Source organism: Nelumbo lutea, chromosome 1 (assembly GCF_056320005.1).
Source record: "Nelumbo lutea isolate HS-2025 chromosome 1, American lotus-T2T, whole genome shotgun sequence".
Lineage (NCBI taxonomy): Eukaryota > Viridiplantae > Streptophyta > Magnoliopsida > Proteales > Nelumbonaceae > Nelumbo > Nelumbo lutea.
This window is the reverse complement of record NC_142684.1, coordinates 184,689,556-184,705,887: the sequence shown is the minus strand read 5'-3', so window position 1 is coordinate 184,705,887 and position 16,332 is coordinate 184,689,556. Positions and strand designations below refer to the sequence as shown.

General features: G+C 35.7%; 1 protein-coding gene across 13 annotated transcripts; it reads right to left on the bottom strand.

The window, feature by feature from the left end:
- Positions 1 to 985: 985 nt before the first annotated feature.
- On the bottom strand, positions 986 to 15,159 carry LOC148879748 (uncharacterized). 13 transcript variants are annotated; one of them, XM_088961418.1, is made up of 18 exons: positions 14,858 to 15,159; positions 13,917 to 14,367; positions 13,502 to 13,723; positions 10,454 to 10,575; positions 10,273 to 10,361; positions 10,003 to 10,038; positions 9,648 to 9,738; positions 6,581 to 6,623; positions 6,368 to 6,471; positions 5,504 to 5,568; positions 4,847 to 5,343; positions 4,677 to 4,764; positions 4,444 to 4,587; positions 3,616 to 4,184; positions 3,042 to 3,180; positions 2,891 to 2,959; positions 2,671 to 2,799; positions 986 to 1,474 (listed from the first exon to the last, which is right to left on the bottom strand). In XM_088961418.1, the coding sequence occupies exons 3-18, from the start codon at positions 13,519 to 13,521 to the stop codon at positions 1,361 to 1,363; spliced, it is 2,319 nt and encodes a 772-aa protein (XP_088817544.1). In that variant the 5' UTR covers positions 13,522 to 13,723; positions 13,917 to 14,367; positions 14,858 to 15,159; the 3' UTR covers positions 986 to 1,360. The 13 variants fall into 13 exon arrangements, with proteins under 13 accessions (XP_088817544.1, XP_088817542.1, XP_088817543.1 ...); XM_088961416.1 differs by having other exon boundaries at positions 14,667 to 15,095; XM_088961417.1 differs by having other exon boundaries at positions 14,822 to 14,961.
- Positions 15,160 to 16,332: the final 1,173 nt, after the last annotated feature.

The following is a 16,332-nucleotide window of genomic DNA, read 5'->3' as shown; positions in this document are numbered from 1 at the left end:
TTCACAAAAAATATATTTTTTATATTTATCTCCTGTTTTATTATTTAGCTGACATAATTAGTTGGCCTATTTGTCTTGGATGATTGAATTGTTAACATGCAACCTGGGCCAAATCAGTAATCAATTTTAAATTTTGCATTCTATTAATGAAAATAATTAAAATAGTTTTTTTGTCACATTTTTGTATAATAGAAATAAGGGTTCGACTATGATATGGAAAAGATATGGTATCCGGGAAAATAACTGACAAATAAACCAAAATCATAAATGTGGTAGAGAATATGGTATTATTTATCAAAATTCATGGGTGGGTTTTGATTGGTTAAAACTCTTTTGATACCATATCATAGATTTTCCCTAAAAATATATTTAAAATGTGACCAAATTTTTTTATACAAATTTTTTTATTTTATCTTTTTATTAATTTTTATTTTACCATATAACATTAAGAATTTACCCATTTGACTAATGGTTGAATCTCTAACCTGCTACCTATTTTTGTTGAAGAAACAAAAATGCTAGGTTTAATGAAAGATTCATATTACATTAACGCCACTGAGTTACTTGATACTTCACTAATATCCTCCGAAATCAGAAGGCAGACTTTTCCCTATAACAGTGAGATAATAAGACATTCAGACATTTTATAGGCTATTCTCGTTTCTTCACATGCGTTAGATGAATCATCGTAAGTTAACAAAACCCGGCTTTAATTATGGCGTTCTGCAAATTTCCTCTGGCAACTGCATCACTAATTCACTATTACACAAATAAATAAGGTTAATCATATAATTGCGCCATCGAATGAGATTAAAGGTCCATTTTACATTACATAAGGTTTATGTTTGGTTTTAAGGAAAAAGTAGAGAAGGGAAAGGAAAGGCAGGGAAATTTTTACAAATTTTGTATAGGTTTTCATACCTTTCCCTTCCTTTTCCTTCAAAGCAAACATAGCTCAAGGGATTTTAGTCCTTAACAGCAGAAGGGAACCAAAACAAAAAAGCTGTATAAACTTAGACCAGCTTGTTGCCCACAAGATTACAATAATAAATGTGGATGAAACAGCCTTACGTATTCAAACACATAGCGGCAACTGGGAAGCTAATTTGCCAGTAATAGCCAACCAACAGAACAGGAAAGCATGATATACCCAAACCAAATATATAATAGATGAAAAATATAACATGGTACAGTTCCAGTTTACCATGAAACTGCAACAACTGTGAGCATTTTTCTTAGTACCAAGACACCGTCAGCACCCATGGGTTTCATGTGAAAGGCCTTCAACTATCACTCCTCTTCAAACAGAATGGTATTGGTGACTCGAGGAAAAAAAATTACCTCATTTCACACCATGCCTCTAAAGGAAGTATGATAACTGCTGCTTTTTCCTTGAACCTCCTTCCCCATATAACTCGTTCCACTGCTTCAGCTCGGCCATACTGGCTCCTTCAGCCGCATAACTGGCTGCTACCTGCAATTAAGGAATTACTTGCATTCAGGAAAAATCTTGGTGAAGTTTCAAGAGAAGGCAGCTTCTTTGTTTCATTGCCCGGTTAACTGATGGACTCACAAACCATCAGTCACAAAGTGAATACAGAAAATTATTCCGAGTTGAAATTGGCATATTTGGTCACCTTAAATCCAACTCCTGAGGCTATAATTTATAATTATTGGCATATTTGGCTTTGGCTACACACGTGTGGTGTCAGATCATGTTGGAAAGGTGTTGAACGTATTTTATAGGCAGGAGATCTGGACTTAGATCGAGATGCGGTGAGTTAAGGTTGCTGATAAGAAAAACTAACGCCTTTTAAGTGAATAGTTAATGCCATGTTGGTTGGTTAAAGGTTAACCCTAAACATGTTGGAGGGAAGCCATACACTCTCAACTGGTACATTTAAAATACGTTTCCACATGTGAAAACCCCCATAATAATGTATCTGAAGTTCAGCCCAGAAGGATTTTGGTAGCTAAAGGATATTAGGCAGATGTGAGGGAATATATTATTTTGACACCTATGCTGCAATAACTAGTATCACTAATATTAGTCTTAATGACTATAACCTCAATTAATTAATTATTCACCAAATGGATATTAAGGCAACATTCTTGACTGGTGAGGACAAGGAATGCGTAAATTAATAAAATTGCCATATGGATTAAAACAAATAACCCATATAATGGCATAAAAAACTTGATGATGTGATGATAAGAAATGTTTTTAAAACAAATGATTTATAGATAAATGCTTGTAAAGCCAACTCTCTATAGTAAGATCGGGATCATAATGTCTAATGAGATTTTCTGAATTCCACTGCAGACCTATAAGCATTCAAAATATTAAATACCCCCACTCTATACACTAATGCCGTCCATGAATTAACATCAATTCCAAGCTGGCACCTATCCCAACTGTACTTTGGACCTAAAAATTGTGACCCTGGGCTGAACGTCATTCTCCCTTTAGAGCTCTCCCTTGAGCACACACACTGGAAATCACAAAGCATGATATTATCATTATTGATAAACCCCTGACTTATCTAGAAGGGCACTAAACCAGTCTTGCCAATCACAAAATGGTTGCATGCGATTTCCATCATTCGATAACCAGAATCATGAAAGTTCGAAGCAGCATTCACAATGAAGGATGACTTCACATAGATTTACCTGATTCTTTGCCAGTTTCATGTCTTGCATATTCAGCGGCCTGAGAGTAATTACTTTATCCTCGTTATCTTCTTTTGCATTTGATGCCTCTTCCAAGTTCAGCCCTTCGTCCTCTCTACGTTTTCTTTCCTGCAAAGTTTAGTACAAAGAAGGTAACTTATCATACAAGACTACAATTATAAATAACAATTATACGGGGTCTTAAAAAGTGGGTACCTACCAGATCCTTAAGTCTCTCTCGCTGGATCAGCTCTCTAACTGGCCGATAAGCTGCCATTGTACATAAGTTCTGTTTTCAATGTTTATTTGTCCACAGTTAGGTATAGCTTACCATAAATCAACTCACGAATGATATTTAGGAAGATACTGACCTTCAAATCACTTCCACTATATCCCTCTGTCATGGTTGCAAGCTCCTTAAAATCTAGTCCTTCCTCAACCTTCTCTTTGGCCAAAAGCGTTCTCAAAATCTTCTCCCGATTCTCTATAGAAGGTAGGCCCACCATAATTCTGTTCATCATCGTAATAATTACTAATCAGCACACATGTGGCTTCATAGCACTAAATCACTGAATGTCCATAGGAGTAATTACTTTTATAGACTTTCATAGGAAAGTCTTTAACAAGATATTCATAAAATAGCTTAAATCATAACTATCAAGACACTAGAGGCGAAGGTTCCTATCTAGATATTTCTAAAAGAGTTCATGGTTGAAGCTTCATCTATGAACATCACAAGATCAGCTCATATTAACATTCCCAACCACTTCTGTAATCTCAACATTTTCAGTTCATTAATTGTAGTAGGAAAGCAATAAATACTTGCTCCTTATTATATGAAGTTTTTAGCCTAGACACACTGTACAAGTTGTTGAGATAAACGAATGTTAACTGATGATAGTTAGATAACTGTCATATTTTAGAGTCAAATAATATGCAATATACCTGCGCTCAAATCGCCTAATAATTGCTTCATCAAGATCAAATGGCCTGTTTGTTGCAGCAAGAACAAGGATCCGCTCACCAGGTTTTGTCATTAGTCCATCCCAATGTGTCATGAACTCATTCTTAATCTTACGCATGGCCTCATGCTCCCCAACCCTGGTGCGCTGCCCAAGCATACTATCCACCTCATCCACAAAAATAATAGTTGGGGAGACCTTTGCTGCCAGGGTGAAAAGAGCTCTTACATTCTTCTCATCTTCCCCAAACCATTTTGATGTGATGGTTGACATGGAAACATTGATGAAGCTAGCACCAGCCTCATTGGCTATTGCTTTGGCCAACATTGTCTTCCCAGTACCTGGAGGTCCAAATAACAATATTCCTCTGCAAGGCTTCAAAAGGCCTCCCTTGAATAGGTCTGGTCTTCGAAGAGGAAGCATGACAAGCTCCTGGAGAGATTCCTTAATCTCATCTAGTGCTCCAATATCGGCAAATGTAACACCAATCTCATTTGCTGGGATAACCTCTGGCCTAATGCGCTTCTCAAATTCATTGTCAGGAGGAATCTCCTATCACGAAAAAACTACATTAGCACAATGCAGCATTTGATTGAGAGTGATCATGTTCACATATATTTCAACATTTTTGGAAAAAGGTTTGTCAACCCCCTCTCAGATATGTTTTCACAACTTTGTTGAGCAAACCAAAGTTCAAAACCATTTTAAAATACCAAAAAGTCATAGAACACATTCACTAAAATCATGCACATTTTCATAGGGGCATGAACTATGATTGTTTTCAGGTGCATCTTTGAGGAAAAAGACTTACCGGTACTTTTACAGGAGCAGGTGGATTCTCATCCTCCTTCTTCACCAGAGGAACTGGTTTCTCAGGTTCACTTTTGTTTTCAGGTGCAGGAGTCCCAGATTTTAATTCAGGCTTTACACCAATAATCCCATCCCCTTCAGATTCCTACAACCAATAAAAGAAAAGAATAATTATCTGATCAGGTCATTACACTTAGACTGTTCAAGAAGTAAATGGAGATAAGTGAAGCATACCTTAGCAGGTTCAGAATTTGCTCCCAGCTTCAAAGTATCTTTACCACCACGCTTGCCTTCCTGGAATATGCTCAATCCATGGGACAAACTGTTCCATGACCAAACGGTCAGAACAACTAAAGCTTAAAGAAAGCTAACTAGAAAACAACCACAGAATCTGTTAATCTAACCTCCTAGATGAAATAATGAGCCTTCCATTTCTAAATTCAGGATTTTTGTTATTCATCAAATGATAGGAAACTGCTGATACAATGATCTCTTCTATGTAATTACTGAGGACAATTGTGTCTGCAAGGCAGATCGAACCCAGATCATCACAGTCAAGATCATTTGCTGCAAGAACTTCAGTAATATGGTTCCTGTTATCCTGATATTGGATCATTTTCATGTCCTCTTCCAATTGGGCTCTCCAGCTAATAAGGTGGTTCTCATCTTCAGGTGGCTTGGTCTCAATATTGTATGGGAACAGAAGGGCGAGCCTCTCATCCACTTCATTATAGTCATTACCTGGATCTGATATCCGTGAACCAAGGATCAGAACTGATCCTGGCAATTTTTTCAGCATTGTCTGGAACAAAGTGTATATCCTTTGTGATCGAAAAATAAGTTTCTCCACATCCCTGAGGTAGAGAACAATAGGACTGGTTTTCGACACTGAAACCAAAACCTGTAAAGAGAAGTAAAAACAATTCAATTAATACCACTAAATATCTTTGAGAAAATAACTTTGACCGTATCAACAGTAATTGTTTAGACCAGGTAGGATATCATCACATGAAAGGAATTCCAACTTCATCATAATCCCAATCATTTCAGAGTAACATTACCTTGTAAAGTGACTGTACAAGAAGTTTCTCATCAAATGCCCAACTGCTGGTGCGCTTCAGAGGAGCTAAAGAATACAAGGACCATTAGAAGTGACAACAATAAGAAAATCATTATATCAATCAAGAAACACTATGAAACTCATCTGGTAAGAATTTGCAAACAATTCTAAGGTCTATAATAATACTGTTCAAAGGTGGGCATTGTGGCGTGAAACAAGTTTACTCCACTGGTATCATAAAATAAGAAAATGCCAACTAATTACTAACTTTTCAGAACCCATAAGAACAAAAAATAGGATCCCCAAGGAAAACAACTATCATATCAACCAATCTAGTTGTGTCATTAGGAACTCAAACAATAATTTCATTGCAATCAATTGAAACTTCCTGAAAAATAAAGCCCAAATGGCATCCTAATTCCTAAATATCACTTCTCGAGGCTCAGTTTGGGAAGAGTACAAATTCAAATATGTACAGTGGAAAACTTGTATACTGTATTTCTAAACCTTGTATTTGCACCTTACATATTTGTATTTTTTCCAAACTGAGCCCAATGTGCACTGTACATTTCAAGTCTGAATCCAGAATAGAATTGCAAATTCTTTAGAATGATCAAGAGTGGGTACTGATCCTAAACCCAGAAAACTGTTATAATAAGCCCAAAAGGGGAACCTTCAGTGTTTCTACAAGAACAACCAGAAACTCCTTATCCTCATTGTTAACCTACAAAGACCGTTAATAAAATATTCCAGTGTCACCACATACAAATGTTGGTATATGTAATATAATTGCAATTACTATTCTCAGCATGCTATAATTAATTAATAATAGGTCCTTCTAGCAAATAAAAATTCGGGTGCCAACCTGGATTTACAGGACTGCATTGCAATGCAAAGCTATTGATGTCAGCTGCTGCAGCAGACGCATTTCTACGATGCTTTGGAGCATTATTAGAACCTTCTGTTGCCCTGAAGGAAGAAGACAAGTGAAAAAAGAAGAATAAATAGACAATCAATCTCTAGTTGCTATTAAACCCCTCTTTTGTGATCAATCAACAACCTCTAGTGTGTTATATACCTCGATCTGATCTCCATAACACTATTTTGTCTCCGTAATGTACCTAAGGCAAATAGGCAACACACATATTATAATAGTAGAAAGAAATGAAAAACGAGTAGATAACTAAAAACAATTACTGAAACCTGTGAAAAACTCTAAAACAAAACTTTATGCATGTAATTTTTATTACTTTTAATGAAGATATCACCCTGAAAAGCAATCTCCTGATAATAAATCATAAATTTCCAAATACGAAGTAAAAATAGAAAAAATGCTGAATCAGATCAACAAAAGTATCAGATCCATAATCTAGAGATGAGTAAAGAACAGGACTTGCTTAGGAACAAAGTTGACTCTCTTTCAAAAATTACATAAGTTAATGCCAAAGGAACATAAAAATATAATAATGAAACAAAGTCTCTTGCAGAAAAGAAGTATCTATACAATTCAAAACTGTAGATGAAATTGTAATTGCTGCAGTAATCATAGCAATAATGGTGTACCATTTTCTTGTGATCACAGAATATTTGGCACACTTCTCAACAAATGAAACCAGATCTTAGTTTCTTATACTCAAAATATACTTCCAGATCACAAGAAAACCTTGCTCAATTCCAGATCGCAAGATAATATTGATCAAAGTGAAAGTGAAAACTTCAGTTGAAAACAAAAAATGTACTTTCATTTATACAAAAACAGGCTTAAGTCATATTGTAACCAGGGTGACCAGGGTTCAAAAATCTTGGAAACAGTCTCTGTGTCTGTCAGGGTAAGGCTGCAAACATCTGTCCCTCTGAAGACCCCACATTGGGGGGGAGCCTCGTGCACTGGGCTGCCCTTTTGGTCACTCCCGCTTTGACCTGGTAAAGCTTGGCCTTCAATTGTGTAATTTCCCCACCATTTCCAATCCATCCTTTACTATTTGATAATTTCATCATAAGTTTCATGTATTTCTGAATTTCATATTGCTCTGAAATTCCTCATCAATCTGGAGAGTCTAAATGAGACAGATTTAAGTCCCCTACAACAATTGTCCAGATTCTGGAGTTCCGAGAATATAATCAAGCTTACCTCCTTGTGCTGAGGAGCTTTGGGAGGGAAGCCTTACATTGGTGTTTTCAATATTTGGGTCAGCATGCTAGTGGTACCTTCCAGGTTCCTTCTCTGTGCATATCTTTTTCAATTTCTCATGCACAGCAATTCAATGAGGTGGACAGGGGTCTTGCATGAAGGGAGTTTTAGGCTTCACAAACATGGATGAATTGGAGCAGAAATGGATATGGTTATTGGGTTCTTAAATAGATAGTGACATCAATATTTTTTGAGTTCATTGGAAAATGGTAACAAGTATCTCAAACTTTTTGTGTAGTTACCTGCTGTCCACCTCACATTGAAGGTTATACCTATGATGCTGAATTCAAAAATTTAGCCTTCTGCTAAAAAATTCATAAATTTCTTATGCCTTGGATCTGATGCTGAATGTTTACGTTATGAAGGTTATACCTCTGATGCTTAGAGCTAAAAAATTTAGCCTATCTGAGGCGTTTTCCTTAACCTAACTTCAGAGCTAGCATAAAAATTAAAAAAAAAGGCCCCATTTACTTTCAAAGCAATTCAAGTCAACTCAAGAAATTCTTATCCCAACTACAGGTGCCCTCTAGAACACCGGTTGTATAACGCATCATCCTCATCTAACTCGACTTAATTGAGACATCTCAAATCAACACTACCAAATAAGTGTTGAAAAATGAAAAAGAACTTGAGATGGACCTAAACCGAATTTAGATTGATACAAGAAAGGATGTTCGTCTCTTGGGGCAGAAAAGGGTTGCAAAAACAGATGTATGGGTCATGAATTCTTTTTTTTTTTCCTTCTTTTTAGGTGAGAAAAGAAGAAATTCATTGAAAGAAAAACCAAAGAGAACATAAACCAGAAGCAACAAAAATAAAAGACACAACTTATGGATGTGCTCCCCCCAAGCCAGGAGAAAACACCCAAAACACCTACAAACTAACAGACGACTCAGATAAACCAGACCTACCTATAGCAGAAACAGACATATCACTAGTTAAGAAGGATGCTAACCAATGTGGCACTGCATCTTTAAAACAAAAAGAAGATTTTAGACCACCTGCAGCAACCAAGTGGGCCAAGAGTTCACTAATTGCAGGGCCCAAAGGAGGGTTTCCTGGGGGCAGGTCCCTTGTAGTTAATTCAAAATAGTATATAAGAAGAAACGGGTGAAACTGTAAAAAAAAAATGTAGCAAGGCAGTGAGGAGAGTACTTTTGTCGATTTAGTTCAGAGTAAGATTAAGAAGAGTAAGGTGGAAACGAGTTCTGTTTCGCAAGATGAAGGTTTGAGTATGGATGTGGAATAAGAGGAGAAAGAGAGCGAAGTTGGGGAGAAGGATGATAAGAGCCAAGAAGAAGATGACAGGGTGAATTTTGATAGGAGTGAAGGAGGTAGAGAAGAATGATGATTTGGAACAAAATTGTTAAAACAGATTCAAGTATATTGTTAGGGCTGCGTTTTCTGGGAGGGGAGGAAGTTCCAAGGAACTTGTTCAGGGAACTGGAAAAGGAATATCCTTTGCTTACTGCTTAATTACCGAAGAAGTTCATATTTATTTGTTTCTGCATAGGGGAACTTCGTTTTCTGGGAGTTGGGTGTGAATAAATGAGTAGTCACGGGAGGCTTGTGGGGAGACTTTTTTTTTTCGAAAATTCTGGGCAAGGGCTCAATTTTGTACTTTGAAAGTTGTTTTGGTGGGTGGTGAGCTTGTTCTTTTGTTTTTTTTTTTTTTTTTTTTCCTTTTGGGTGATATTTTATCACCTCTATTTGTACTCCTTTCTCTTTTCTATGAGTAAATTTCATTTTTATTTATTACTAAACAAAAGCCTTCTCCCAACTATATTGTTAGCTGTTACAGAATGGTGAATATCTCTGGAATATATAAATATGTAGATTTTTCTATTTATGAAAAGAAAAGAGCCAGAAAGAGCTCAGGTGGCTACAGGAGAGCTGTCGAGTTGATGTCCATGAATAATTCGCTTAGATTTAAGAAAATAAAAAGCATCGTCACCTTTTGTCTCCTTTGGTGGAAGGATTGAAAATGAACCAAGTAAACCGGACATTCTCTCCAGTGTTGCATCTGAGATGGACCTCTTCAAGGACTACAAGAAAAGGGCATTACAAGTAAATAAGGAAATGCTCCAGTTGAAATTTTGGTTAGTTACTCTCTCCTATATGAGAACAACACATGACCAATTGCACGTGTGATACAGGAAAGGAGTAAAAGGGATTTGACATCCATGCATAGATTCTGGTATATGCCACTATGAGATTTCAATATATTATGGCTAGAGAGGATTTGCAGGATGAATATCCATTAACTGTCCAAGAGGTAACATGCTCGGGTTGAATTAGAGAAGTCTTACAGATCCTTTGCTCCCACTGCCATATTTGTTCTGTATCTGTAGCAGGACAAGTATTGCAAGCATTAGGTCTCATTGGTAGAACAACATGAGAATGATAATTAATAACTGGGCCCAAATCCAATCCTTATAAACTAAACAATCACTTCACTAAGCCAAATAGCCACCAATAAGTTAATAATCTGGCCCTCCAAAAGAATGAGGATTACGAATAGAGAAAAGGAAGAAGAAAAGTGAAAATTTGAAAAGAAAATTGCAATTATGCTTACACACCTTTAGTGAGAAGTCAGTAGCATCTAACAAGAGCAACTTGGCTTCGAAGTAATGCGCTAAGGCCTTGGCAAGCATTTGGTGGTACATCTCTTCAAAAAAATGGAAATTTACAATTAAGTTTTGGCACAGATTCGTGTGAAGTACTGTAAACCTAAATATGGGTACTTGCAAGAAAACCTACCAGCAGGTCCAGAGAGCAAAATGGTCCTACTTGCAGGAGAGAGATTTCTGGTGTACTTAGACAAATCGGTTTGTTTCAGATGAACGTAGGCAGCACTTGTCAGTAACACCCGTGTCTGCTCACTGCCATTCAGACCAATAAGACAAAGATGTCAAAATAGAAATAAACTGAACAGAGAAAATACTTCACAAGGTATAACACGTTGTGGATGCATTGATAAAAGTGAAGGAATTTATGGTCAGCACTTATTATCTACTGCAGTGAACAGAGTAAAAATTTCACTTAATTCAGATATTTAAACCAGAATGTTTAAACAATAAACTATTGTTTTCTTTTATTGGAAATATTAGTGGCTGAAGTGAATGACATTGTTTTCTTTTATTGGAAAAATATTTAAACAATAAACTATTCAAGGGTATTGTTATCAATCCAATTCAAGCTTCAGCGATCAAGGAGCTCAAAATCTCCTAAAGACTTGTATGCCAACAGACAAAATGATAAATCATCTAGTTCAGCGCTAAAAGACAAAAGTGTTAAAATCATCCACTTCAGCCTTTTGCAGCTTTCATTAAATGGCCCCTATTCAGCAAGTTAATGCTTCTATTAACCTCACACCTGGGATCTAAATTAAGGTTCTGGTAACTGGGTTGCCCAGGTTTGTCTGAAGATCTGGTTGACTCAACCAAATTGAGTGGGAATCCAAGCCATTCACATCATTTTGTTTGGCAGATTTTTTTTTTTTTAATTATTTACATACTACACATAACAGGGGATTCAGGAGTGGAAACAGAGCAGGGTACACATGAGGCCCACAGGCCATACCATAGAGAGCCTGCAGTTTTTCAGGTTTGATCCCATGCCTCTTTTATGGAGGGACGTCAAATGACCATCTTGACTACTTCGTTGGCAGACTAGATTGAATCCTGAGAGAATTAACAATTTTTTTTTTAATCCACAGATCTAAGGGGAACCATCTTGATATTGTCCAATGTTTTCCCCTTGAGAGTTTGCATATTATTTAATACTCTAGTACCCATAAGCTCAAATAGGACCGCAAATGGGTCAAATTTAACCCAATTCAAATTCTACTATAATCCATTTAAGTTGGATTTAGATATCCGCTCCAGTACCTACAAGCTCATATAGGACTGCAAATGGATCATATTTAACCCGATTCAAATGCTAATATAATTTATTTAAATTGGATTTGGATATCTGTTTAGTCATAGTCAGACCAAATTAGATCTAAAAATATGTTCTGTTTATTATTCAGACTCAGATATTGCTTGATCCAATCTCCTAGGGTCCAACCCAATCTGATTATATAAACATGTAAAATATTATTGTTCAGTCTGTGAGAATCATCAAATAACTGGGACCTAGAAAGCTCACCAGTTCAACCATCTAGTCCGGTTCAATCTGATAATACTCCTCAAAATGAATATGTATACATGAAGTGAATAAATATAGGAGATGGAAATGTATAATGCACTTATTATATTGGCAAACAATGGTCAACATGGAAAGCTCAAGAGCCCTGCAACCTAAAAGCTGAACTAGAAGACTACTAAATGAATAAGTCATTTAATGGATACCTCTTTTCTTGTTCTAGATCATATGTGCTAAAATCCACTTATATCCACTTATTGAGCAAATCCACCACAGTTAACCATGTACCATATTAACATCTAGGTTTTCTCTTTAAAAATCTTTTACATGCTAGAAAATCTAATCTATATCTGTATCTGTACTACTATTAAAAGTACAAATGAAGATGTAAATTTTTTTTTTCTTGACTAAAATATCCCTATTTATGAATTCAGCCCCCTTTCTAACCATTAGGACTGAAAATGTAAATTGAAACACCACTTTTCACCTTAGTTAATTTAATTCCCTCTCATCCAGTCTTTTATTTAAGGTATTGGCTTACATTCTCTCTCATTAAATAATATATTTAAGTCACTTTTCTCATTAGTAAATTATACTGGATCTATATTCAATACCTCCCTAGACCTTGCATTGGGCTGTCCTATATCCAGTACCCCTAATAACATAAATCCCGTATTTTAAACCAAACCCGAAAATGAAAATTCATCCATCTAGGTGATAGGTAAGTAATTCAACCATATGGGTCAAATGTCCATGATGTCATATTTAAATACTAATTTTTTTAAATATAAATAAATACTAAAAGATACAAAAATAATATATAGAAAAAAATTGGAAGCATCTCTGATATTTTATTATTAATCATATTAAAGAAAAACAAGTGCAAGAAACAAGAATTTTTTGATGATGGAAATAATACACAAAATTTAAAACCAACCAAAATGAAATGTTTTCCTGTTTGGTGGTGGTCAATGGTTCAATCATCAAGTCAAATTTATCAACCTTTGCTGCATAATAAAAATTAAAAAAAAAAAGATAAAAACACAACAAAAAATGAAAAGATATACAAATTTTGCAAAAAAAAAAAAGAGGAAATCTATAATATTATATATTCATCAAAATAAAGTGATAAATAGGAATTAATTTTATACACATAGCAATGCAAAAATTACTGAAAATTGAACATATTTATTATATACACACTACTATTAGATTAAATAAGTGTGATAAATAAATATTAATTTTATATACATATACATATCCATAGAAATATAAAAATATAGAAAATTTGGGATATATATTATTACTATCATCATCTAAAATTGACGCATGCACTTTTTATATACATATTATTACTACTATCATCTAATTAAATGAAGATGATAAGAATGAATCGTAGACGGTTTTGTAAGTACTAAGTAGTAACCCTTGAAACCAATGGTACATGCATGTTTGCTCATTCTAGCCCATGGCTTAAACATCATGATTTCAATCAAAATATCAAATATGGAAAATCATGAATGGGCAAATGCATGAAACATAATAGACCGTCGGTTGATTCAGTTCCACATAAGGATCTGCTTTCCAATTATCTAATCAGATTAAATGAGACGTACTAAATTAGAAATGTGAAGATAATTAAGTTCAGCAATGACTAACACTCCAGCAAGCCGGCACATGAAAGCCAACGAGAGAATACGTGACTGAGCAGAACCATTTAGTATCTCTTCACCGTAATATTAGATAGACACACAGGAAAACTTCAGGCCTTCAAAAGAACGAATCATGCTCTTACATTGCCATGCTTGGTTTTAAGAGGAAAAAAGGTAGAGAAATCTACACAAGCTTTTCCTCCCTTTCCTTTGTTTTCCCTACTTTTTCCTTCAAACCAAACATAACATTAAAATTAAAATAATGGTAGAAAAGAATCAAATGGGCGGCATACAGTATAAACTATCATCAAATAGAAAACCATACTCGCTTTGCCGAGGCATCGTGATTATATACATGAAAACAATTTATTAATGAAAACCCAGAGCAGGATTGCGCGAGATAAAGACTGTGCTTCCCTTACCTAAGGTAATATGGAAACTCATCAAAGGTGATGTTGCTTTCTTTGCCGTCGATAACCTGTTTCTGGAGCTCATTCTCGATCTGTTCTCCAGTAATGGCATTGGGTGAATTGGGATTCGTCCATTTACTTACTGCCGGTCTAGAGGCCAAACCAAGCCCCACACCAACACCGACACCGACGCTCAAGGCCGACATGATAATGTGCTTCTGCTCCATTGCGTTTGAATTCCCGAAACACTATATCTCTTCGTTCAAACTGCACTTCCCCTGTCCAACCTTGAAATACAAAGAATCAGACTAATTTCGAAACCGAGATGAATCTCTCCTTTTCTCGAGCAGGCATATATTTAACATACAAAGAACCCGACCGATTTCGAAACTGAAAGGAACCCCACCGTTTCTCGACCAGAGACTATGAATCAGGGTTTGTGTTTAAATTCCTTTTGAGTACTCTGCACCAACCAAGAAACAAAGGTCCTGTAGGTTTATATAACAAAAGAAGCAGGAAAAAACCTGATTGGACTGAAAAAACAACGGATTCAAAAATCTAACGGATAAAGAAATTTATGAAAAAAAAAATTGTTTACAGTGCAAGTAAACATACAGAAGTTCATAATTTTTAGAACCGATAAACAAACTAAAAACAGAGATGATCGGCCATAATGGATAGAAAAATCAATCTCTCTACAAGTACTTAAATGATAAACCAAATTCAGGGACTTGAGTAGGCGATTAGAACAGAGGAACAAACATGATGTAGTTTGAACGCATCAGAATATCCGAAACATTTCCGAATCATAGAAAAACGAATGAGAACGTTTAACGTCCAAACTTTCTAACAGTGGAAAAACGATCGGTCGGGTAATTGTCTCACTCCTTTTGTTCCAGACAGGGAGAAAAACGAACCAGAACGATCAGTTCTCTTAGTTCCGACAACAATACCTAAACCTGCAATCGGTGTGACATACGTCGACCGTCTGTCCCTCTGTCTCTCTCTCTCTCTGCGTTTTACTTTCTCTGTCGTTAATATATTCGGTTAGTCTTGTTTTCATCAGAGAACGCTCTCCCACCTATTTATAACCACCGAAACTAAAGGATCTCGAACCCAAAAAAGAAGCCGGAAAAGGAGCAGTTGCCAAAGCTTTTTTTATTTGCTTTTGACTTTCCGGCAGCCGGGAACACATTTCCGGTAAAAGAAGGGTCGTTATATGGCCGGAGAGAGGCTCCTTCTTGAGTCGGTTCCCGCCTTTCCAGGCTTCCCCCTCGGTTTTTGAGTTTTCTATGGTTCGGTGGGCATTTAACGGGTTCCTACGTGTCACAACTTTGACGGTGGAATTTGACGTTCATTGACGCTCTCATTTTTATTTTCTACCTTTTTTTTTTACAGTGCCTATATCGGAAGGAGTCCGGATCTCCTGCGAACAAAATACGTTCCAGTTCTTACAATTTTCTTCGGAAGGAATGGTATCAGTGACAGATACCTCTGAATTTTGTAATAAAGATCCTTTTTCATTAGATTTCCATCAGCTAATTTTGGAAAAGATTTTCATTCAGCTGTTTACAATTTCTTAAATCCTCCAATTATCGTTTTCTTATTTTTAATGATTTATAATTTAATAAGCCCTCTAGGTTGCTTTAATAGATCGTTGTAGATTTTTGTTTAGATTTAATATTCAAATCAGATGACAGGGATAAATTATTAGAGAGAGGAGTGGATAATTTTTTTTTTAATTTAAGATGAAGATATAAATTAAAGTTAGTGAAATGAAATAATAATTCAGAAGAAAACCTTATTGTTTCTTAGCTATGGGGATAATCCATCCCCCAACCCAGGTGTAGGCGGGAGATCGGACCTTACCAACCAGCCGGTTGGCACCTTTTCTTTGTCAATGAATTGATTGTATTTTAGTTGGTTTAGTTTGGAGAAAATGGATGTAGTTTTGAGTTAATTAAAATTTAGGAGAAAAGTGCAAGAAAATAAAAAATAGGAAAAATTTTCGATCATATCATGTACTTTGGCTTGAGTGATAATTTGGTCTCCTAACTTTAAAATAAGACAATTCAGTACCCAAATTTTTGAAATGTCAAGAACTTAGGCTCTTTTGCAAGGGTTTTGGTGTCTATGACAGAGAGCTTAGGCTCTATTTCATCTTCTTGAGGAACAAGATGATAAACAATATATTTTATTTTTAAGGGTAATTTTGATATTTTCAAAAGTCTCAAATTACACACGAGGTCACATGATATATATATATAACTGATGGTTCATTAATGACAGGTACTAGATTGTTGCGTTTTAATAATTAGGGTATTGGATTGTTGTATTTTAAAGTTTGAGGACCAAATTATTACTCGAGCCAAAGTACATGGTACTAATCAAGAATTTTTCAAAAAATAATAAAAAATTTACCGGATTT